This window comes from Podarcis liolepis (genome assembly GCF_965112155.1).
Source record: "Podarcis liolepis genome assembly, chromosome: 14".
Taxonomy (NCBI): domain Eukaryota; kingdom Metazoa; phylum Chordata; class Lepidosauria; order Squamata; family Lacertidae; genus Podarcis; species Podarcis liolepis.
Window position 1 is genome coordinate 53,581,427 of NC_139569.1, and position 24,154 is coordinate 53,605,580.

At 47.7% G+C, this 24,154-nt stretch overlaps 1 protein-coding gene across 3 annotated transcripts in view; it reads right to left on the reverse strand.

Moving 5' to 3' along the window:
* Nucleotides 1–24,154, reverse strand: part of PTPN9 (protein tyrosine phosphatase non-receptor type 9) — a 77,050-nt gene that overhangs the window by 38,775 nt on the left and 14,121 nt on the right. For all 3 annotated transcript variants that reach the window (XM_083475799.1, XM_083475798.1, XM_083475800.1), the window contains 4 exons: nucleotides 9,600–9,743; nucleotides 8,728–8,817; nucleotides 6,173–6,297; nucleotides 4,818–4,923 (listed from right to left, as the gene is read on the reverse strand). In XM_083475799.1, the coding sequence (XP_083331925.1) occupies nucleotides 4,818–4,923; nucleotides 6,173–6,297; nucleotides 8,728–8,817; nucleotides 9,600–9,743 (465 nt within the window). The remainder of the gene's footprint in view (nucleotides 1–4,817; nucleotides 4,924–6,172; nucleotides 6,298–8,727; nucleotides 8,818–9,599; nucleotides 9,744–24,154) is intronic.

The following is a 24,154-nucleotide window of genomic DNA, read 5'->3' on the forward strand; positions in this document are numbered from 1 at the left end:
CCTGAGGGGAGCAGGCCGCTTTACCGAGGGGAGGGGGCCAACAAGCCGCACCACCATGCGACTCTGTCTTCCCAAGGAGATGGATTGCCGGGGGCTCAGCTGCTCCCCTCCAGCAGCTGCTGCCTGAAGTGTCGAAGGCTCACTCAGCCTTATTGCAGGACTATAACTCACTCTAGTCTGACTTGAGAGTAAGCCCACTGAAATTCATGGGCACAACTTAGTCTCCTTAACTGCAATCGGTCTACCCTGAGAAGAACTTAGTTGGAGACAGCCATATAACATTTCAGCCAACACCTCAAAGTGCTGGTCCAATAGGAAGGATTTCCACAGGTGTCTCGGAAAGTCGGGCAACTGGCTTGAGTGCCAGCAGCCAAACGGGAATCAATCTGGATTGTGAGCAAGACAGCAACACCCTCTTGCCAACCTTTTTGCTTTCTCCTCCTGTGGCCAACAGAGGGAGACCCAAGTATATGCAAAGATGGCAAAGTGAGGTTTCAGGGCTCCACAGAAGATGAAGAGAAACCTGGAAGGCAATTTTGCAGTCCCTTTGCAACTCCTCCCTCCCTGGCAAACCAACAAGAGAATTTTGTTGGGGGGAGGTTGTGGTTATTGTCACTGCTTTACATGCAGGGAAAAGTTCCCTCCCCAACAGCATTTCCAGGTGTGGCCGGGAGAGAAACCCTGGAAAGCTGAAACCCTGGAAAGCTGCTGTTGGTCAGTGTAGGCAATACTGAGCTAGATGGAACAATGGTTTGACTCAGTAAAAGGCCATTGCTCTTTGCATTTTTGTTGTGAAACAATGAACTAAATAAAAAGGAGTCCTAACGGGGTGGGGAGAGAACATATTTCCGCTGCACGGTCTTCCTATTCGGGCTTAAGGGACAGAGAGAGTTTCCATGACATAGGCTCCGATTTTGAACAAGCACTCCACTGCTCCAGGGTAATTAACTGACTCACTTTTAATTGGATGAACATATTTATGGAACCTCAAATGCTCTTTTTTATTTATATTATTTTAATTTTGTTTTTTTGTTTTTTAAAAAAGGTCAATTAAATAGAGGAAATGGTTGCTTCTGACTTTTCTGGAAAATGGCTTCAAATGCCTTGACTGAACCACAGGGACTGCTGTCATCCTGTCCAAGGTGATGACCTCTTTGGTTCTGCATTTGTGTTCCATATCTGTGATTTGCCAATTCACCAGCATCTCATCAGCCAGTTGGTGGATTGTGTTCCATGTTAGCCCCACTCAGACTAGACCCATTTAAAAATGACAGGCATGACTGTTCAATAGGCCTAGTCTGGGTACAGCCTTTACTGGATACATCCCCAGTGCTTTAGGCCTTAGTGGATAAACTTGTTTAAATTAAGTACAGTGGTACCTTGGTTCTCAAACTTAATCCATTCCGAAGTCCATTCGACTCCCAAAATGGTTTGAAAACCAAGATGATGCTTCCGATTGACTGCAGGAGCTTCCTGCACTCAATCGGAAGCCACGGAAGCCACATTGGACGCTCGGCTTCTGAAAAACGTTCACAAACCGGAGCACTCACTTCCGGGTTTGCGGTGTTCGGGAGCTGATTTGTTTAGGAGCCTAGCTGTTCGACTACCAAGGTACCATTGTATGTCCCTTTCTCCAGTTTATGAGGGACCATCCAAAAGGCATGACTGCATATCTTGGTATTCCAGTGCAGGTGAAAACATCCTCTGCACCACACTGATGTCACTGCGCAAGAGAGGAGTGAAAAAGTGAAATACCAACTTCACTTCAAAAGTGAAATACCAACAGGATTTATTTATTTTTTAAAGTAGACACCTTCTAAGAGCAACATGCTTAAGAGTGTAAAGGGGGGGGGGAATCAACAAGGAAACGTTGCACCATTTGGGACTTTTTAGTCCCAAGAGAAAAGGGAGGTAAGGGAGGCAACATGAGAGAAGTCTATAAAAAGATCAATGACAGGGAGAAAGAGAAAAGTTTTTCTCCTTCTCCCATAACATTAAAACATGTGGACAGCCAATACATCTTAAGGTTGGAAGATTCAGGGGGCATTTAAAAAGAACTTGGGACAGCTTTAAAAAAGTATTAGACCCATTCATGGAGGAGCAGGCTCTCAATGGCTACTAGCCAGGAGGGTTCTGCTCCTTCTCCTGGCCAGAGGGAATAATGCTTCTGAATGCTGGTTGCTGGAGACCACAGGCGGGGAGGCGGCTCTTGGGCCTGGGTCCTGCTTGTGCGTTTCCTGCAGCCATCTGATGGCTGCTGTGGGAACAAGATGCTAGACGGGAAGGGCCATGGGCCTCATCCAGAAGGCTCTCCTTATGTTCTTAATCATACAGAATCTTTGATACCTTACCTCTTGGCATAGCTGTCAACCGTCCCTTATTTGGTGGGAAACTCCCTTATCCCAGTGCCGTGTCCCACTGCTGACCCTTATTTATGATGTCCCTTCAAGAAGGACACTGACAAACTGGAACGTGTCCAGAGGAGGGCAACCAAAATGGTCAAAGGCCTGGAAACGATGCCTTATGAGGAACGGCTAAGGGAGCTGGGCATGTTTAGCCTGGAGAAGAGGAGGTTAAGGGGTGATATGATAGCCATATTCAAATATATAAAAGGATGTCACATAGAGGAGGCAGAAAGGTTGTTTTCTGCTGCTCCAGAGAAGCGGACACGGAGCAATGGATCCAAACTACAAGAAAGAAGATTCCACCTAAACATTAGGAAGAACTTCCTGACAGTAAGAGCTGTTTGACAGTGGAATTTGCTGCCAAGGAGTGTGGTGGAGACTCCTTCTTTGGAGGTCTTTAAGCAGAGGCTTGACAACCATATGTCAGGAGTGCTCTGATGGTGTTTCCTGCTTGGCAGGGGGTTGGACTCGATGGCCCTTGTGGTCTATTCCAACTCTATGATTCTAAATTTCCCGGGTTTCAAAGGAAGCAGCTCCTCTCCCTCTCTCCCTCCCTGCCGGCCAGGGAGGAGGGAGGCTCCAACTGTGTTGCTTGGCTGCTCGGCTCGCCCCCCTCCAGCCTCCTCTCACCAGCCTCGGCCCCCGGGAGCCCCTCCCCACCGGGACTGGCGGGAGCCTCGGACCCTTCCGCCACCATCCTCCTCGCGGCTGCCAAACTGAGCGTCTCTGCCTGGGGCCTCCCCTCTGCCTGTCACCGCCACCACCCCCGATTGGCCGTACTGCGGCTGCGCCGCCAAAGGACCCGGATGAGATGGGCAGCCTGGTGCGCCCTATGAATTGCCGAGGAGCCTTGAAAGGAGAGCGAGGGCAACCATAGAGAAAGCAGTTCAGAGAGAGGAGGAGGAGGCAGAGGCGGAGGCGCGGGCAGGTGTTCCAAGGGTTAACCATAGAGGGGGAAAGCGGAGGAAGGACCGCAAGCGCTTCTCCCATAGATTTGTAGTGGTAGACTAGCATAGATGGTCTGATCTGTGGGTTTACTTCGGGCGCTATTCCCCCCCCCTTCCTTCCGCCCCACCTGATGGAACTGAGAGCTGCAGATGGAGCATGAGAGAAAAGATACAGAACTGCAGCAGCATCTTCGTAGCTTGGACTTTGTTTTGTGCAAAAAGTGGTTGCTGCTTGTAGTTATTTAATTGCAGTGTTTCATCAGCTCGTGTCTTGAGCAGCAACCTCTGGAAACGAAGGGCTAAAAACCGGCGCTGCTCTCCAAAAACCGGCGCTGCTCTCCAAAATTATTTAACTTTGTATTTCAGCTGGTTGACTAAAATCCCTTATTTTGGCTGCTGATCCCTTATTTTTGAGGCTGCTGGTCCCTTATTTTCAAATCTGTAAGTTGACAGCTATGCCTCTTGGCTGCTACTATTATGGCTCTTCCTGCCACCATTATCCACATTTATAGCCCACGTTTACTCTAAAGAACTGATGGTGGCACACCAGGTTCCCTGCCCCTCCCAACAACCCTGTGAGGTAGGTTAGGCTGTGAGGCTGCGACTGCCCCAAGGTCACCCAGGGAGCTCTCTGATCGAGCAGGTATTTGAACCCTGGTCTCCCAGGTCTTTATCCAATGGTCTAACCACTAGACATGCTGGCTACTGACGGAAGGACTACCCTACTCCCAGGCCCATTACCCTTTAAGCCTTTAAGAGCAGCATCACAGCCTTCCTCCAGCTGCTTCCCCCTCCCAAGGTCAGCAAGGGGGAGGCCAGAGACAAGGTCAGTCTGGCCCATCCAGGTGGCCTCCAGTTGCTGTTGGACCACAGCTCCCATCAGCCACATCCAGCATGACCACTGCAAAGGCTGATGGGACTTGTAGTGCAACAACGTCTGGAGGGACATCACAGGCTGAGGAAGACACAATCCTCGTGGCTACTTTGCCATCTTTCCGAGCCAAGAGCCACCTTGACGGCTACCCCATTTATTTACTCCGTAAAATGCCCCGTTCCTGATGCCTCCCCTCATGCCATAATGTTAGCCAAACCAAGGGGAACCTCCGCAATGAGAGGGAGGACAGAACTCCAAGCGACTGCAGGATCCATCCAGGTCTCTGTAGCCGACAGGCCTTGGCCTCCTTCCCACAGCCCTTGACAAGCAATTGCTTAAGGCTTCTGGGCAGGGAGCCAGTGAGAATGAGAGAGGGGAAAGGGGGGTGACAGATAGAGAAGGGGCAGGACAGAGAAAGAGAGAAAAGGGGGTCCTGCCTACTGGGGTGGGTGACCCAGTCCACCACTGGTTTCATCCCTGCCCATAGCCAGCACACAGCCGTGGGTATGGGTCAACTCCACAGGAGTGCAGCCCTTGGCAGAAACAGAGGTTGCCCCCCCCCCCCCCGACACCAATGGCCCTTCCTTTTACCTTCAGAAGGTTCAGGATTTTCTTGCTGAGATCCAGCTCAAAGTTGGTATAGTGGGAGCCTGCCATGTCATATATAAATACCAGGCCATTTCGCTGAGTTTCGAAGCTGGCAGGGGGTAGAAAAGAGAAAGTGTGCACAAATTAGGACTTTGGTAACAGCCCAACAGCATATCCATTGTATAGGAATGAGGACAGAAATGGAAAAATCAGCAGAACCTGAGATGTTTAGGATGCTGCTTATAGGTTTCTAAAATGACACCTGGTGAATAGGGAGATGTTCTCCCACTCTCATTCCATGAGAGCTCAGGGTCCTCCCATGTTTGGCAGAGAGAAAAGGAAGTATTTCTGCAAACAGCCCAGGATTAATTGATAGGAAGGTTGCCAGAGGTTAAGGTGAGGGCAACCAACTCAGAAGGCTTTAAAAGGAGGTAAGACCAATCCATGAAGGAGGAGAGGTCTGTCATTGGCCATTAAGTCATGATTACTACATTGAACCTCCAGGATCAGAGGCAGCAGATGACTGAATACCCTTTGGAGGAAAGTAACAGGGAGAGATCGCTGATGAATCATGTCCTGCTTGTGGCCTTCGCAAGAAGCATCTTGTTGGCCACCATGAGAGACAGGACAAGATGGGCTTTTGGTCCTTGTGATCCTTGAGATCATAAACCAGTCAATGTTAAGTATTTTAATTTAACAGGAAAAAGGATGTGCTTAACTATTTGACTGAAGTTATCCAGAATTAACACGCACTCTTCTTCATGACAGAAGTTTATAAAATTATGCATTGCAAGGAGAAAGGGATGGAGGAAAGTTTTTTTCTCTCTCTCTTATAACACTGAAATTTGTGGGCTTCCAGCTGAATGTTGGGAGATTCAGGGCAGATAGAAGAAAGTCCTTCTTCACACAGCACAGAGCTGAACTATGGAACTCCCTCCTGAAGGGGGCAGTGATGGCCACCAAGGATTAGACAGCTTCATGGAGGAGAGGACTCTCTGTGGTTACGAGCCCTGAGGGCTCTGCTCTGCCTCCACAACTGACGGCAGTAAGCTCTTCTGAAGACCCCTTGCTGGAAGCCGAAGGAAGGGAGAGGACTCTTGCACTCAGGTCCTCTTTACAGGTTTCCCAGGGGCATCTGTTTAGCCCCTGTGAGAACAGGACGCTGGACTAGATGGGCCACTGGCCAGATCCACAAGGCTTTGCTTGTATTCTTATATGGGTCTCATTCTGGGTCAGATGAGAAGGCAACGCTGCAAAAAAGCTGCACACAGGATGCCAAAGGGGAAAACACACACATTATTGAAGTGCGGTCATCTGAAAGAAGCAAACCCCACAGGGATGGAAAGTCTTCTACTCACCTCTCCACAGCTCTGTCCAGCAAGTAGAAGAGCGCTTGGAGGACCACATGTTGGATGCTTTTGTTGGGATGGTGCAACTTGGCAGTGAAGAGGGCAATCGATGCTCCAGTGGGATCTCGTACGCTCTGCAAAAATGCCAGAGATAAAAGATCAGCAATGAAGCAGAAGAGGGACAGATCAGTCGCTGCAGAGGCATAAAAAGTCAAAATCCGTTCAAAGCCACTTTGGAATTCTGGCTGTTGCATGACCAAATCCTAGAATCCTAGAACTATAGAGTGGGAAGGAACCATGAGGGTCATCTAGTCCACCCCCTGCAATGCCCAACATGGGGCTGGAACCCGTGGCTGAGATTAAAGAGTCTCATGCTCTACCGACTGAGCTATCCCAGCAGAAGCCCGTGGCACCTGGTGTTCCCAGGGGGGGTCCCATCCAGGCACTAAACAGGCCTGACCTTGCTTAGCTTTCGGATCAGATGAGATTGCGCATGTTTTCTACCTGATGGCGTGGAACGCTGAGGCAAAGCAGGGGTTGCCAGCCTACCTCACAGGGTTGCGGCAAGGATAAAAAATGTCGACAGGCAGAAGTGATCTACAGGGCCTGAACCTCCTTGGAGGAAAACAAAGGAGATAAACCTAATAAACCAAACAAGCAGCTCTGAGGGCCAAAGTAATTATGACGCTGTTGATTCATGAATAGGATGCGATGCGGGGAAAGCAGAGTGAAACTCCAGACAGATAAAAGGAAGTCCTTCTTCACACAATGCAGAGTTCAAGGATGGAACTCCCTCCCTCCAGAAGCAGGGATAGTCATCAGCTAAGATTGGACCAATTCATGGAGGAGGAGGAGGAGGAGGAGGAGGAGGCTATCAAGGGCTACCAGCCAGGATGGCTCTGCTCTGCCTCCACAGTTGGAGACAGCAGCACTTCTGAAGAGCAGTTGTTGGAAACTACAAGAAGGGAGAGGGCTCCTGTGCTTGGATCCTGCTTGCGGGCTTCTCAGCACCCAGTTGGCCACTGTGGGAACTGGACTAGATGGGCCACTGGGTGACTCAGCAGGCTCCCAGTGTTTCTCAAACTTGGATCCTCAGCTAGCTAGGAATGATGGGAGTTGTAGTTCAACAACAGCTAAGGACCCAAGTTTAATAAGAAGCACTGTTATAAACAATCTGCCCTCCCACATTTGTGGATGCTGTGATTACTAAAACACAACATGGGTTCCTCAGAAGCAAGTCATGCTAAACAAATCTCATTTCTTTTTTTGATGGAGTTACAAGCTTGGGGGATCAGGGGAATTTGGTGGACATAGTGTAACTTGACTTCAGTAACGTTTTTGACAAAGTCCCCATGATATTCTTGCAAGGGAGCTGGTAAAATGTGGGTTGAACAAGATAACAGTTAGGTAGATTTGTGACTTGTTGACTGACCAAACCCAAAGAGTAAAAGAGTACTCATTAATGGTTCTTCATCATCCTGGAAAAAAGTGACAAGTGGGGTACCACAGTGTTGTGTCCCAGGCTCATTGTTGTTCAATGTGTTTATAAATGACTTGGATGAAGGAATTGAAGGGATGTTCATCAAATTTGCAGAAGACACCAATCAGGGAAGGGTAGCTGATGCCACAAAAGACAGAATCAGGAATCAAGATGACCGTAACAGATTGGAGAACTGAGCACAAGCTAACAAAATGAATTTCAACAGGGAGAAATGTAAGATTCTGCACTTAGGCAGGAAGAACCAGATGCACAAGTATAAGATGGGGGGGACACCTGGTTTACTAGTAGTACATGTGAAATGCATCTAGGGGTCTTGGTGGACCACAAGCTTAATATAAGTCAACAGTGTGATGCAGCAGCAAACAAGTTAATGCTATTCTGAATCAACAGAAGGAAGTCTAGTGCTCAGATCAAGGGAAGTCAAATTCTTGCTCTATTCTGCCTTACTCAGACCACACTTGGAATACATACTATGTCCATTTCTGGGCACCACAATTTAAGAAGGGTGTTGACAAGCTGGAAGGTGTGCAAAGGAGGGCAACCAAGATGATGCAAGGTCTGGAGACGAAGCCTTATGAGGAGCAGTTGAAGGAGCTGGGTATGTTTAGCCTGGAAAAGAGGAGACTAAGAGGAGATATGATAACCATCTTCAAATATCTTAAGGGCTGTCATGCGGAAGATGGAACAAGCTTGTTTTCTCCTGCTCTGGAGGGTAGGACTCGAACCCATAGCTTCAAGTTACAAGAAAGGAGATTCTGATTCAACATCAGGAAGAACTTTCTGATGGTAAGAGCTGTTCAACAGTAGGATGGACACTCTTGGCAGGTGGTGGACTCTCCTTCCTTGGAGTTTTACAAGCAGAGGTTGGATGGCCAGCTGTAATTCCTGCATTGCAGGGGGTTGGACTAGATGACCCTTGGGGTCCCTTCCAACTCTACAATTTTATGATTCTATGATCTAAAACCACACTATGGAGACATGTGTCCCCTGCCTCCGCAAACAGGAAGCCCAACTTCCACAGTTATCCACAGCTCTGTCTGCCCAAGCAAAGCACCTTACTCACCAGGATGGTGAACTTTCCACTAAGCAGCTCTGAGCGGAGAGGTTCCTCATGAGGCTTCAGCTTCACGATCCCTTCCTTCAGCCTGGTTTCCTAGGAGGAAAGAAAAGACTCTGTTATTGTCTGCAACCAAGGTGGGGATCCTTCGTCCACTCAGACCAGTAGCCCTCTGGGTGGGGCTGAGTGGAGCTGGAGTCCAGCAGCACCTGCTGAAAACATTTTTGTTTAGACAGGCCTCCCCAGACACTTTGAAATGCTGATAGAAATTTTAATCTTTTTTAGTACAGGGAACTCCCCACATGTTCTGGCACATAAGTGAAAATCACGTAAGTGGAAGCACCCTCTAGATACCCTTTAAATCAGGGGTCAGCAACCTTTTTCAGCAGGGGGCCGGTCCACCATCCCTCAGACCATGTGCGGACTATATTTTTTGGGGGGGTGGATATGAACGAATTCCTATGCCCCACAAATAACCCAGAGATGCATTTTAAATAAAAGGACATTCTACTCATGTAAAAACACGCTGATTCCTGGACTGTTCGCAGGCCGGATTGAGAAGGCGATTGGGCTACATCTGGCCCACGGGCCTCAGGTTGCCTACCCCTGCTTTAAATGCACTCTCTCTGCAAAGCCAGATTAAAAATATAGTACCCAAAATAACCACAATTGGAACTGAAGCTCTGGGACGTGAAAAGTGGCAGCTGCCAGGCAACCCTTCACATCAGCTGTTAGGCAGGGAGGCTGAGCAGCCTCCACAAAGCCCTCTCCTCTGCCCTCCCTGAAGTCCCTTTGGGCTCCTGGAAGGGTCTCCTCGTGAGCCATGAGGTCTCTCCAGCTCTCTCCCTCCATTTCCGGGGAGGAATTGATCCCCTTACCCTGTAGGAATGGAAGAGCTCGATCGCTCGCAGGACATCGAATTTCCTGGCCATGAGGAATTTGACTGCCACATTCCAAGAGAGGGGAGACACATTGTATTGGACTGTCCACTTGTTAATCTCTTCAAGGAATTGCTTGGTTGCCTGTTCCGGAGAGAAGAGAAAAGAAAAAGACACCGTTAATCACCACGGTCCTTCATGCTGCGGTCCCAGGGCAAGCTACAACAATTTTTTTAAAAAATGTGTTGTTAGTTTTAAAAATAAAACAGGTACAAAACAAAACAAAACAAAACGCAATGATCAACAAAAGGCAATCCAAAATCAACACTCATTACAAAAAAAGAAAAGACTGAATTCACACATCACAAATTCCGACATGACTTCCAGTCCCCCCATTGTGGTTCCTAAATTACATTACAACCGCACACTTAACTTTATCTCTCATAGGTTGTTCAGTTGTGTTAATTTTGTAAAATTCTCTTATTACATGCAGAAGTCAATTCATAGAATCATAGAGTTGGAAGAGACCACAAGGGCCATCGAGTCCAACCCCCTGCCAAGCAGGAAACACCATCAGAGCACTCCTGACATATGGTTGTCAAGCCTCTGCTTAAAGACCTCCAAAAAAGGAGACTCCACCACACTCCTTGGCAGCAAATTCCACTGTCAAACAGCTCTTACTGTCAGGAAGTTCTTCCTAATGTTTAGGTGGAATCTTCTTTCTTGTAGTTTGGATCCATTGCTCCGTGTCCGCTTCTCTGGAGCAGCAGAAAACAACCTTTCTCCCTCCTCTATGTGACATCCTTTTATATATTTGAACATGGCTATCATATCACCCCTTAACCTCCTCTTCTCCAGGCTAAACATGCCCAGCTCCCTTAGTCGTTCCTCATAAGGCATCGTTTCCAGGCCTTTGACCATTTTGGTTGCCCTCCTCTGGACACGTTCCAGTTTGTCAGTGTCCTTCTTGAACTGTGGTGCCCAGAACTGGACACAGTACTCCAGGTGAGGTCTGACCAGAGGAGAATACAGTGGCACTATTACTTCCCTTGATCTAGATGCTATACTCCTATTGATGCAGCCCAGAATTGCATTGGCTTTTTTAGCTGCCGCGTCACACTGTTGGCTCATGTCAAGTTTGTGGTCAACCAAGACTCCTAGATCCTTTTCACATGTACTGCTCTCAAGCCAGGTGTCACCCATCTTGTATTTGTGCCTCTCAATTTTTTTTGCCCAAGTGCAATACTTTACATTTCTCCTTGTTAAAATTCATCTTGTTTGTTTTGGCCCAGTTCTCTAATCTGTCAAGGTCGTTTTGAAGTGTGATCCTGTCCTCTGGGGTGTTAGCCACCCCTCCCTGTTTGGTGTCATCTGCAAATTCGATCAGGATGCCCTTGAGTCCATCATCCAAGTCGTTGATAAAGATGTTGAATAAGACCGGGCCCAAGACAGAACCCTGTGGCACCCCACTAGTCACTCTTCTCCAGGATGAAGAGGAACCATTGATGAGCACCCTTTGGGTTCGGTCAGTCAGCCAGTTACAAATCCACTGAGTGGTAGCATAGTCAAGACCGCATTTTACCAGCTTCTTTACAAGAATATCATGGGGCACCTTGTCAAATGCCTTGCTGAAATCAAGGTAGGCTACATCCACTGCGTTCCCTTCATCTACCAGGCTTGTAATTCTATCAAAAAATGAGATCAGGTTAGTCTGACATGACTTATTTTTCAGAAATCCATGCTGACTATTGGTGATCACAGCATTCCTTTCTAGGTGCTCACACACTGTTTGCTTAATGATCTGCTCCAGAATCTTCCCTGGTATTGATGTCAGACTGACTGGGCAGTAATTATTTGGGTCCTCTCTTTCCCCCTTTTTGAAAATAGGGACAACATTTGCCCTCCTCCAGTCTGCCGGAACTTCGCCTGTTCTCCAGGAATTCTCAAAGATGACTGCCAGTGGTTCTGAGATCACATCTGCCAGTTCTTTTAATACTCTTGGATGCAGTTCATTTGGCCCTGGAGACTTGAATACATCTAAACTAGCCAAGTATTCTTGTACTATCTCCTTAGTTATTCTGGGCTGTGTTTCCTTTGCTGAATCATTTGCTCCAAATTCTTCAGGTCGGGCATTGTTTTCTTTATCGGAGAAGACTGAGGCAAAGAAGGCATTGAGGAGTTCAGCCCTTTCTGTGTCCCCTGTTTGAATTTCACCATCTTCTCCTCTGAGTGACCCCACTGTTTCTTTGTTCTTCCTTTTGCTATGAACATACCCATAAAAGCCTTTTTTGTTGCTTTTAACCTCTCTAGCAAGCCTGAGTTCATTCTGTGCTTTAGCTTTTCTGACTTTGTGTCTACACGTGCTGGCTATTTGTTTGAATTCCTCTTTGGTGGTTTCCCCCCTTTTCCATTTTTTGTACACATCCTTTTTTAATCTTAACTCAGTTAAAAGTTCTTTAGATAGCCACCCTGGCTTCTTTAGGCACCTTCCATGTTTCCGTCTCATTGGTATTGCCTGACGTTGTGCTTTTACTATCTCTCTCTTAACAAACTCCCAGCCATCATGAACTCCCTTTCCTTTTAGTATTACTGTCCATGGGATCTCACCCAGCACTTCCCTAAGTTTTATGAAGTCAGCTTTCTTAAAGTCAAGAAATTGAGTCCTAGTATGCTTGGCTGCTCCTTTCCGCTGTATAGTAAACTTCAGAAGAGCATGATCACTCGCGCCTAATGATCCTTCCACTTCTACCCCACTAACCAGGTCATCAACATTGGTTAGGACCAGATCTAAAATGGCTGTTCCTCTTGTTGCTTCTCCCACTTTCTGGACAATGAAGTTGTCTGCAAGGCCAGTGAGGAATCTGTTTGACCTTATGCTCTTGGCTGAGTTTGACATCCAACAAATATCCGGGTAATTGAAGTCCCCCATTACTACTATCTCCCTTCCTTTTGCATGCTTGGCCATCTGTTCCAGGAAGGCATCATCTATGTCCTCCGTTTGGCTTGGGGATCTATAGTAAACTCCCACAATGAGGTCTCTGTTATTCTTCTCTCCCTTAATTTTGACCCAAATGCTCTCACTTTGGCTTTGAGGTTCTAAATCTTGGATCTCTTCACAGGTATACACATCCCTGACATATAACGCCACTCCTCCTCCTTTCTTGTCTGGTCTGTTTCTCTGAAATAGATTGTATTCCCCCATTATTACATTCCAATCATGGGACTTATCCCACCAGGTTTCAGTGACGCCTATTATGTCATATTTAGTTTGTTGTACCAAGAGCTCAAGCTCATCTTGTTTATTTCCCATGCTTTGCGCATTAGTGTACAGACATTGAAGTCCATTAATCATCCCCCCGTGTCTCTTATTTAAGGATTTTTTTCCTCCCACCACTAGGTCTGCGTGCTGTTTGCTCCATTTGGTCTATGACATTTGGATGATCATCTTCATCCAGTGATAGACTCCTACCTTCAGGAGCACTGTCTCCCTCCCCCACATTAGTCAGTTTAAAGCCCTTCTGATGAGGTTTCTGAGATTTTTGGCAAAAACATTTCTCCCAACCGTTGTGAGGTGCAGCCCATCGCTTGCCAGAAGTCCATCTTCAAGAAACTGCAGTCCGTGATCTAAGAATCCAAACCGTTCCTGTTTACACCATTTGCGAAGCCAGCTTTTCACTTCCACTATTTTCCCCTTTCTCCCTGGGCCACGTCGTTCAACTGGGAGGACAGATGAGATGACAATTTGTGCATTTAGTTGCTTCAATTTCCTGCCGAGAGCCTCGTAGTCTCTTTTGATCTTCTGGAGGCTATTGCTTGCAGTGTCATTGGTTCCCACATGAACCAAGAGGAATGGGTATTTGTCAGTGGGTTTTATGATTCCTTGCAGTCGTTCAGTTACATCTTGGATCTTTGCCCCAGGGAGACAGCACACTTCCCGAGACATCTTGTCAGGCCCACAGATCACTGCTTCTGTTCCCCTCAGTAGGGAATCCCCTAACACCACAACATGCCTCCTCTTAGGTTTGGCCGAGGTTCTTCCGTGAGCTGTCCATTCCAAGGTCGCCTGCACATTCCCTGAGGGCTGACTTTGCTGCTCGTCTTCATATACCTGATCGACTGTAATGAGGGAGAGATCCTCAAATGGAGTCTGCTCTTCGTCTTCCATGCTAGGGGAGAGGACCTCAAAGCAATTGTGTATTTCTAAACAATCAGAACGAACCCTGGGCCTCCTACTTCTTTGAGTCACGTTTCTCCATATATCTGGCTCCTGTGTTGGTGAACTAGCCTCCTTCTCAGGGGAGTCCCCTGTCTCCTCCTTGGTGGAGACGGTGTGCTCTGTTGCTTCCAAGAAGAGCTCCAGCTCTCTAATACTTTGGAGCGTAGCTACACGTTCCTCCAGTTGCTGGACTTTGTCTTTTAAGAGGGCAATCAACATGCAACTGCTGCAGGTAAAGCTGCCTACAACCTTTGGCAAGATGGCAAACATTGTGCAGGAACCGCAGGCGACTGCAGCTGTTCCCTCCCCCTCCATCTTGAGAACGTGTTGTTGGGGGTGGCTACAGCGGTCCTCCATCATAAAAAGTGTGAAGACAGGACAAATAACTCCCCCCACAAAAAAACCTAGGTCTCCCCCAACAAACGTTTGAGACTAGCTCCCCCAAATCTAAAAGATGGATCAAACTGCATGCGCCGCTGCCCTGCTACCTCTGATAAGCTCCTCCCACAGCTAATCACCTTCCTCAACAGAAACCCTGCCCCCTCTGACCTTTGCACAGGGAGAACAGCTAATCAGCCACAAAGAAACACACACACACAAGAAAACCCTTTTTGCTCCTTCTTCAACTGCAGGCCTGCGAAATAATTTAGATTATTACACTTATTATTACAGATTTCTTGTAGGTATTCTCTGTTAATATTCCACTCTTTATTAAATGTTTGATCGGTATGGTCTCGGAATCTTGCTTGCTCTGCATGTTCTAACATTTTCTTATGCCAGTCTAATTTTGAGGGAGTAGAATCTCCTTTCCATACCTTAGCAATCAGAATTCTTGCTGCTGCTACTGCAAAAATAATTTTTTTCCTTACCCTTTTTGGAATTTCATTGCTCATTATAGCTAACAGGAAGGCTTCAGGCTTCTTAGGAAAGGAACATTTAAACATTTTTAAAAGTTAGTTATATATAGTTCCCCAAAATTCCTTTTTTTTTTTTTTTTTTGCAGTTCCACCACATGTGGGTCATAGTGCCTCCAGCAGATGTTTGACCTAGATTTATACATTTTGGCCAGTTTTACAGGTGTTAAGTACCATCTGTAGAGCATTTTCATGAAATTCTCTTTCTCCCTTCACAACCTTTCCCATGATTCCATTTGGATGTTGTAGCCAAAATCTCTGGTCCATTGTACCTTAACAAATTTTACTTCTTCCTCTTTGACCTCCCAGTCAAGGAGAAATCTGTACATTTTAGAGAGCGACTTTTTGTGTGTTTGTATTAGGTCTTTCTCAAGTCTTGAAATTTCTGTGGAGAAGCCTTTCACAAAATATAAAGCAAAGAAAAGCGTGGAAATATAGGCTGTTGGACCTTTTAAAATATGCCCTTGTGAGTTCCTTCCAAAGTTTTCCTCTTCCCCCAGCACATAAAAAGACCACACATGGCAAGTTATGTGTGGAAAAAGTTGCACAGGCAGTAAAACTTACTTAGTTACAGAGCAGTGAAAGTTCCTAAAGTATTGGTATAGGAACTCAAGAGTGGCTTCTGAGAGCCATGTGGTCTGAGCTGAAGCAAGCAGCTGAGCCTCTTCACACAATGAGCTTCTCAGGTAATAATAATAATAATAATTTTTATTTATAGCCCACCCTCCCCAGCCAAGGGCGGGCTCAGGGCAGCTAACAAGCAATAATAAAAACAAGTTGAATGAATGAAGGTAGACTGAAAGGGGAGCAAAGGTTTAATTACCTAGTTCCTCCAGAGGCAAGCTCACTGCCTTGCCCCCACGACTGACGGGGCCGGGGCCACGCAGTGTCAGTATGCTGTGTGTGCATGCCGCAGGGCATGCTGGCATGTTGTGAGAATGCCTCGTGGCTAGCGCACGCGATGTGACCACAACTTGTGGCATGTGCACATGGCCACTGGGAAATTTTGAGGGGCCCCGGCTCCCTCCTTGAAAATCGAGGGGGGCCTCAATCCCCCCAGATAGTGCACCTGTCCCAAGGCGAGGGAAAGTGGACTTAGCTGAGCTTGGCAGGACAGCTTACTCTATGGTATTAACCCCTTCATGCATTAATTAGACTTAAGTATGTTGGTTATATGCTGTGGATTATCCCACACAATTCGCACAAGGCGTTCCTTGAAAATACTTTGTTTAAAAGCAACCAGCAGCTTTAAAAGCTTAAGGCTTAAAGAAGAAAACCCACAGCTCCCAGAGCTTCCCTGCTATCTGTGCATCCTGCAAACACAGAAACCTTTCATTAAGGTCTTGGAAGGTGAACATGAAAGCTAAATGGAACCTTTCCATTCCAGCTGGTCATTCAAATGCTCTCTCTATAGCCAGCGCTCTAGTTTTATTTTTTTCCCCTGCCCTCCTCCCTCCCCAATCCCATTTCCTTTTGTGTTCTGTCTTGTATACTTTAAGCCTGAAGGCAGTAGCCATCTTACCAACACCTATATGCCGCTGTACTGGAGGCCTTTTTTATCGGGGTTGCTGAGAAGAGGGCTTGACTGTTTGACTTGTGTGCAAAATGATTTATTTCATTTATTTCCTGCCTTTCCTCCAATGAACAATATACATGGTCCTTCTTCCACAACAGCCCTGCAGTGCAGCTTAGATTGAGAGATGGTGAGCAGCCCAAGGTCACCCCAGTAACTTCAGGGCTGAGCATGTATCTGAATCTGGATCCCCTCCCAGCCCCAGTTAAGCACAGAACCACTGTTGGGAGAGGCAGCACCAAAAAGTTGTTGCATCCAAAAAAAATTATGAGCTTCCTGCAGGCAATTGACCGGCCACTGTGGAAAGCAGGAAGGTGGTCAAAGTGGCTGGCATGAAAACACAGGGAACTTCCAACAAAAGATCTTCAGCCAGTCAAAACAGAAGTCTAATGTCTGGATCAAAGGAAGTAACAGTACTGTTCTATTCTGTATTGGTCTGACAATACTGGGAGTCCTGTGTCCAATTCTGGGCACCACAATTTAAGAAGGATGTTGACATGTGCAGAGGGCAGCCAAGATGATCAGGGGTCTGGAAACCAAGCCTTATGAAGAATGGTTGAGAGAGCTGGAGATGTTTAGTCCAGAAAAGAGGAGACTGAGAGGAGATATGATAGCCATCTTCCAATATCTGAAGGGCTACCACACGAAAGAGGAACAAGCTTGTTTTCTCCTGGTCTGGAGGGTAGGACTCAAACCAATGTCTTCAAGTTACAAGAAAGGAGATTCTGACTAAACATCAGACTAAACATCAAACTAAACAACTTTCTGACAGTAAGAGCTGTTAGGCAGTGGAACACACTCCCTTGGGAGATGGTGGACTAAGCAGAGGTTGGGTGGCCATCTGTCAGGGATGCTTTAGCTGAGTTTCCTGCATTGCTGGGGGTTGGACTAGATGACCCTTGGCAGGGTAGATAAAAATCAATGAATTTTAAATATATATATAATAAAAAAAATCACATTTTTAAATTTAAATTGGATTTTTAAAGTAAAATGCTTTTGGATGGAAAATCTTTCTAAGGATAGTTTTCTATTTAAGTTACATTATAGTCCTCATCAGGAAATAAGGATTTGCTTTAAGTTTTTCATGTGTGCTAAAATTCAGTCTAAGGTGTGTGTTTTTTTTAAAAAATCATTTAACCACATCAGTTAACAAACATTGATACATATGCTATAATGTTATTGTTTTATTTAAACAAATTGTTTAAATTGTTATTAAGGAAATGATTGTTTTTCTCCTTCCAATAAAGTACAGCAGAAAAGTTGTCCAAATAGAAACAGTTAACTTATTAAACCTCACAATAATTTCATAATTATCTGTCAATGTATTTCTAATAGTGTAACCAAATCAGTAATTTTTGATATAACTGTAAAAACTATTCTGAAAATTTATTATTCCAATCAATCAAAATCCTTCATTAGGCATAACACACCACACATTAACAAACAAACATCATATACAGACTGTATAAAATACAGGCTCAACGAACACAATTTATCCTATCCTATCCCAATTTACTCCAAGAAATAAATCAATGTACATAGATAATGTAATACAACACAGCAACATCACCTACCATTAAAAACCACTCTTTATCATGGCCCATTCTTTCTACATGGACAGCACTTAAAAATTCAGCCGCTATTAAAGTAATTTGATCATCGCTGTCCGCCAGCAGGTCCTGAACAGTTGGTTGTGTAAGAATCTGTCTATTAAATTTTAGGGCCTCAAATAATTGTTTTCTGGCATAACTGCCAAAATCACAGGAAAATAATATATGCTCTAAAGTATCGGGTTCCTGTTTTCTGCATTTGCAGAGACGCTCTAATTCTGGGATAGCTAAGTATCTTGTGAGGGCGATCTGGCTGCGACATCTGGCTTGACAGCAGTACATGTGAAAAGGATCTAGGAGTCTTGGTTGACCACAAACTAGACATGAGCCAACAGTGTGATGCGGCAGCTAAAAAAGCCAATGCAATTCTGGGCTGCATCAATAGGAGTATAGCATCTAGATCAAGGGAAGTAATAGTGCCACTGTCAATTTGCTGCCAAGGAGTGTGGTGGAGTCTCCTACTTTGGAGGTCTTTAAGCAGAGGCTTGACAACCATATGTCAGGAGTGCTCTGATGGTGTTTCCTGCTTGGCAGGGGGTTGGACTCGATGGCCCTTGTGGTCTCTTCCAACTCTATGATTCTATGATTCTATGATTCTATTGTTCTAGGACCAATCAGACTGCTTCAGTTTGGATCCTATTCAACTCAGTACATAACACCCCTCCCCTCTAAGTTCCAGTCCTGCCCGGGAGGTCGCATTCATAGTCCTTGAGGTACACCGGCGGCCTACGTGTGCGTTGCGGCCTGTGGTGTTCCCTAGTCCGGGGTTCAGGTTCTGGCTCGTGTTCCAAGGATGCTGGCTGTGATGGGGCTGTTTGGTCTTGCACAACCGGCTCGCTCAGTCATGGTTCTGGTTCCGGTGTCCTTTCAGCCTCGCGGGTCCTCTCTGTATTTACTGATTCTACCTCTCCTGCTGGCCCCTCCTGCTCTATGGGCCTCACTGTCCCCCCTTGGGACTCCTCTGACCTTTCCTCCTACTGGTTTTCTCCTGGGAATCTTCGCCGTATCTGGTTGCAGTGGCGGTGCCAGCATTGCCCCCCATCCGTTAGCACCTCGTACGACACAGGGCCAGTGACCCTGGTGACTGTGGCGGGTACCCATGCTGGGCCTGCCCCAAAATTCTTTGCGTACACTGGGTCCTGGGCCTCAAAGGTCCGGGGGTTCCTGCCTTCCCCCACCACTACCTCATCCTGAGCTCTATCGGGGTGAATGCGGTCCAATCTGATTGCAAGGCGCCGACCCATTAGTAGTTCAGCGGGGCTCCGGCCAGTCGTTGAGCTGGGGGTGCTGTGCTGCGCTGTGCTAGGAGGAATGTGGCAAGGCGGTACTCCCAATCCCCTTGCGTAATGCGGCGAAGGGTGTCCTTGGTGGTCCACACCATGTGTTCTGCTTGGCCATTGGTGGCAGGGTGGAATGGCACCGAGCGGATGTGGCGGATGGCGTTCTGCGCTGTGAAGGTTTGGAATTCTCCTGACATAAATGCAGTCCCGTTGTCTGAGACGAGAGTGTCAGGGAGCCCGTGGGTTGCGAACAGCCTGTGTAGTACCCGGATGGCTGCGGATGTAGAAGTGGACGGTACCAGTGCGACTTCCAGCCATTTGGTGTAGGAGTCCACCACTATGAAGAATGTTTTCCCCTGAAAGGGGCCAGCGAAGTCCACATGCAGGCGTGACCATGGTGCTCGGGCGGACTCCCAGGACTGGACTGGGGCCCTTGGGGGATCTGGGCGGGATTCTTGGCAGGCCTGGCAGTGTTTGACCCAGGCCTCTATCTCTCTGTTGATCCCTGGCCACCACACATAACTCCTGGCAAGGGCCTTCATTCTTACTACCCCTGGGTGTGTCTCGTGTAGGGCTGTGAGGACCCTTTTGCGGAGGGGCTGGGGAATAACGACTCTGCTTCCCCATAACAGGCACCCCTTGTGGGCCGACAGTTCATGTTTGCGGGTTGTGTAGCCAGCGAATTCTGGCCCAGGGCTGCTGCTGGGCCATCCCCTCCACACCCAGTCCAGGACCCGGGAGATGACCCTATCTTTCTTGGAATGGTGTGCAACTTCTTGTGCCTGAATGGGGCGGTCGGGAAGCAGCTCCAGGCTCATAATCTCTTGTGCAGTTGCTGGGTCAGGGCCTGTTTCCGGTAGTGGTAGCCTGCTGAGGGCGTCCGCATGGCCCATTGCCTTCCCCGGGCGGTGAATCAGTGCATACTGGTAGCTGGCAAGGAAAATTGACCACCTGAGGACGCGAAGAGACAGCACTTGGGGGGTCTGCTTTTCGGGGGCAAACAAGCCAAGCAACGGCTTGTGGTCAGTCACCACGGTGAAGGGCCGCCCATACAAGAAATCATGGAATTTTTTTACTCCCTTCACGATTGCCAGACCCTCCTTGTCTATTTGCGAGTAGTTCCGCTCGGTTGCATTGAGTGTCTGGGAAAAGTATGCCACCGGTACCTCTCTTCCATCCGGGAGTTGGTGTCCCAGGACAGCGCCAATGCCATAGGGCGAGGCGTCGCATGCTAGCACCACCGGCAGCCTCTCGTCGAAGTGTGCCAAGTCCGAGTTTGAGACAAGCAAGTCCTTGACTGCCTGGAATGCAGCCTCCTGGCGCTGGCCCCACACCCAAGGGGCCCGCTTGTCCAGGAGTCTGTGTAGGGGCTCTGCTACCGCCGCCTTGTGGGGAAGGAAGGAATGGTAAAAGTTCAATAGTCCCAAGAAGGCCTGAAGTTCAGTCTTGCTCTTGGGCGCTGGGGCATCACAAATGGCCTGTACCTTGTCCCCAGTCGGGTGGACCCCTTCTGCGTCCACCATAAATCCCAGAAAGTCCACCTGAGGCACTCCTAGTAGACATTTTTCCCGCTTCTCCTTGAGACCCGCTGTCTGGAAACGGTGCAGAACAGTGCGGAGGCGGTCCTCAAACTCCTCTGGTGTGGGCCCGGCAATCAACACATCATCGAAGAAGGGGTGACACCAGGAATCCCTTTAAGGAGCGAGTCCATTAGGTTCTGGAATATGCCTGGTGCCACACTGACCCCGAATTGCAGCCGCTTTACCCTGAACGCTCCTCTGTGCGTCACAATCGTCTGTGCCTCTGCTGTGGCCTCATCTACTGGCAGCTGTTGGTATGCTTGGGCCAAGTCCAGCTTGCCAAAAATTTTCGGCCCAGCCAGGGTGGCAAGGACATGGCTGACCACTGGCACTGGGTATGCATGGGCCGTGAGGGCCTTGTTTATGGTACATTTGTAGTCTGCGCAGATGCAGACCGAACCCTTAGGCTTGACGGGTGTGACGATTGGGGTTTCCCAGGGGGCATTAGGCACCGGCTCCAGCACTCCTTGCTCCACGAGCCGGTCCAATTCCTCATCTATACGGGGTTTCAGGGCGAACGGGACCTGGCGGGCCTTGAGCCTGACTGGTCGTACTGCGGGGTCAAGCTGCAGAGCAATGGGGGGGGGGCCCGTATACTGTCCCAATTTCCCATCGAAAACCCCTGGAAATTCCTTGCAGATGGCGTCCACTTGTAAGGTAGTGTGGTTCACCCCGGTGATGGCTAGCCCCAGTGGTCCAAACCATGCCAATCCCAGTAAGCTAATGTAAGGGCCCTTGACCATGAGCAAGTCCAGTTGCCGCGTCCGCCCTCGGTATTGCACCCTGAAGGTCCCCACCCCCATTGTGGGGACCTTACGTTTCTGGAAGTCCCGGAGGGTGAATGGGGCCGGCCTGAGTTTGGGACCCCCAGTAGGACACAGTTTCATTAAGGTCCTTGCCGAGATTATGGATAGAGTTGAACCCGTGTCAAGCTCCATGCGGCATGGGGCCCCCTCTATCTGTACCTCTACATAAATTTTCTCTACGTTGGGGTGGGGCAACTGGTATACCTGGAAGTCCATGAGCTCTGTAGAGTTGCCTTGGTGCGTTGGGCCCCAGGATCTGGGGCTCTTGGATTGGTCATCTGATGCCTGGCGTTGGGTGGGCCGAGCTCGACACACCCGGGCGATGTGTCCAAATTTTCTGCACTGCCTGCACTCTGTGTTGCGGAAACGGCAGGTCCTCCTCTCGTGACTTTCTCCGCAGCTTGCACAGTTCCCTCCTTCTCGTCGAGGCAGCTGTGGTATGTGGGCTGCTTGAGTGCGCTGCTGTACTCGGTGCACCTCCTCCCTGTCAGATCCTGAGTCATCAGTGAGGTCTTCATGGTGGACCCTCGGTTGGGGTGGCAGGCTCAGCCGTGCCTCTTGCGTCGACCTCTTGGCAGCTTCCGTTGCCAGGGCCTCCTCCAGAGCGACCTGGAACGTTAGGTCCTTCTTGGCGTAGAGGCGTCGTTGCAGCTTCTCATCCTTCAGGCCACCGACGAGGCGGTCACGAAGCATGTTCTCCAGCTCTGAGAAGTTGCAGAACCGGGCAGCTTGGCGAGAGAGGTCACAAACCCAGCTATGGTTTCCCCAGGGGCTTGCCGCTTTGCGTAGAAGGCATTTCGACGAGCCACCACTGAGGGCTGCGGCGAAAAGTGCCCCTTCAGCTGTTCCATTATTGTTTTGTATGGAACAGTAGCGACGTCTTCAGGTGCAAGGAGAGCCCGGGCGATTTCAAATGTCTCCTCTCCGCAGATGCTGAAGAATATCGCCCTCTTCTTGGCGTCTTCTTCATCGGTGACCCCTTTGGTTTCTAGGAGGAAGGTGAAATGGGAGGCGTACGCTTCCCAGTCTCCAGATGCTGGGTTGAACAGCGAGAAGCTGCTGTCGGTTGCCATTCTGAGTTCCATGTGTCCCGGAGCTGAAGCCTGGATACACGGTGCGAGGCAGCGGTGCGGCAGGTGGCGGTGCTGCGGTGCTGTGTGTGGCAGTCAGCTCAGCGGGATCCCACCTTCGTCGCCAGTGAAATATACTCACGAGTTGCAAAGTGATTTCATGCTCCTTATTCAGCTCATAGTGGTGAGGAGGAATGAATGAAAGTCCCCTCAAAGTATCTGCTTTATATGCATTATTTACACAATGGGCTGCACATGATTGGTTAATTCTGGAATTCTACTGTAAGCCAATCAGGTTATGGATTCACTTATATCTGGAGCATGATTGGGTGGTTCCTGCCAACCAATCATACTGCTGCATTGTTCTTGGACCAATCAGACTGCTTCAGTTTGGATCCTATTCAACTCAGTACATAACAGTGGGTAAATCTTGTGTCTTCCAATACTTTGCAATGAGTATTCTTGCTGCTGTTGTAGCATACATAAAAAAAAGTTCTATCCTTCTTTGGCACCAATTGGCCGACAATGCCCAGAACCCAGAAGAAAGGCCTCTGGTTTCTTCAGGAAGGTATATTTAAATACCTTTTTCGTTTCATTATAGATCATTTTCCAGAAAGCCTTAATCTTTGGGCACGTCCACCAAAGGTGAAAGAATGTACCTTCAGTTTCTTTACATTTCCAACATTTATTATCGGGCAAATGATAGATTTTTGCAAGCTTGACTGGGGTCATGTACCACCTATAAATCATTTTCATAATATTCTCTCTTAGGGCATTACATGCCGTAAATTTTATACCTGTGGTCCACAACTGTTCCCAGTCAGCAAACATAATGTTATGTCCAACGTCCTGTGCCCATTTAATCATAACAGATTTAACCGTCTCGTCCTGAGTGTTCCATTTTAACAGCAAGTTATACATTCTTGAAAGTACCTTTGTTTTTGGATCTAACAGTTCTGATTCCAACTTTGATTTTTCCACCTGGAAGCCAATTTTTTTGTCTAAATTATAGGCCTCTCTTATTTGGTAATAGTGAAGCCAGTCTCACACTTTATCTTTTAGTTTCTCAAAACTCTGCAATTTCAATTTGTCTCCTTCCTGCTCCAAAATTTCCCAGTATTTTGGCCACTTGGCCTCCATATTGAGCTTTTTCTGAGCCTTTGCCTCCATCGGTAACAACCACCTTGGGGTTTTATTTTCAAATAAGTCTTTATATCTTGTCCAGACATTAAACAATGCTTTCCTGACAATATGGTTTTTAAATGCTTTATGTGCTTTAACCTTGTCGTACCACAAGTATGCATGCCACCCAAAAACATTGTTAAAACCTTCTAAATCCAAAATGTCTGTGTTCTCAAGAAGCAGCCAATCTTTCAACCAGCAGAAAGCTGCTGATTCATAATAGAGTTTAAAGTCTGGCAGGGCAAATCCCCCTCTTTCTTTTGCATCAGTTAATATTTTAAATTTTATTCTGGGCTTCTTGCCCTGCCAGACAAATCTGGAAAT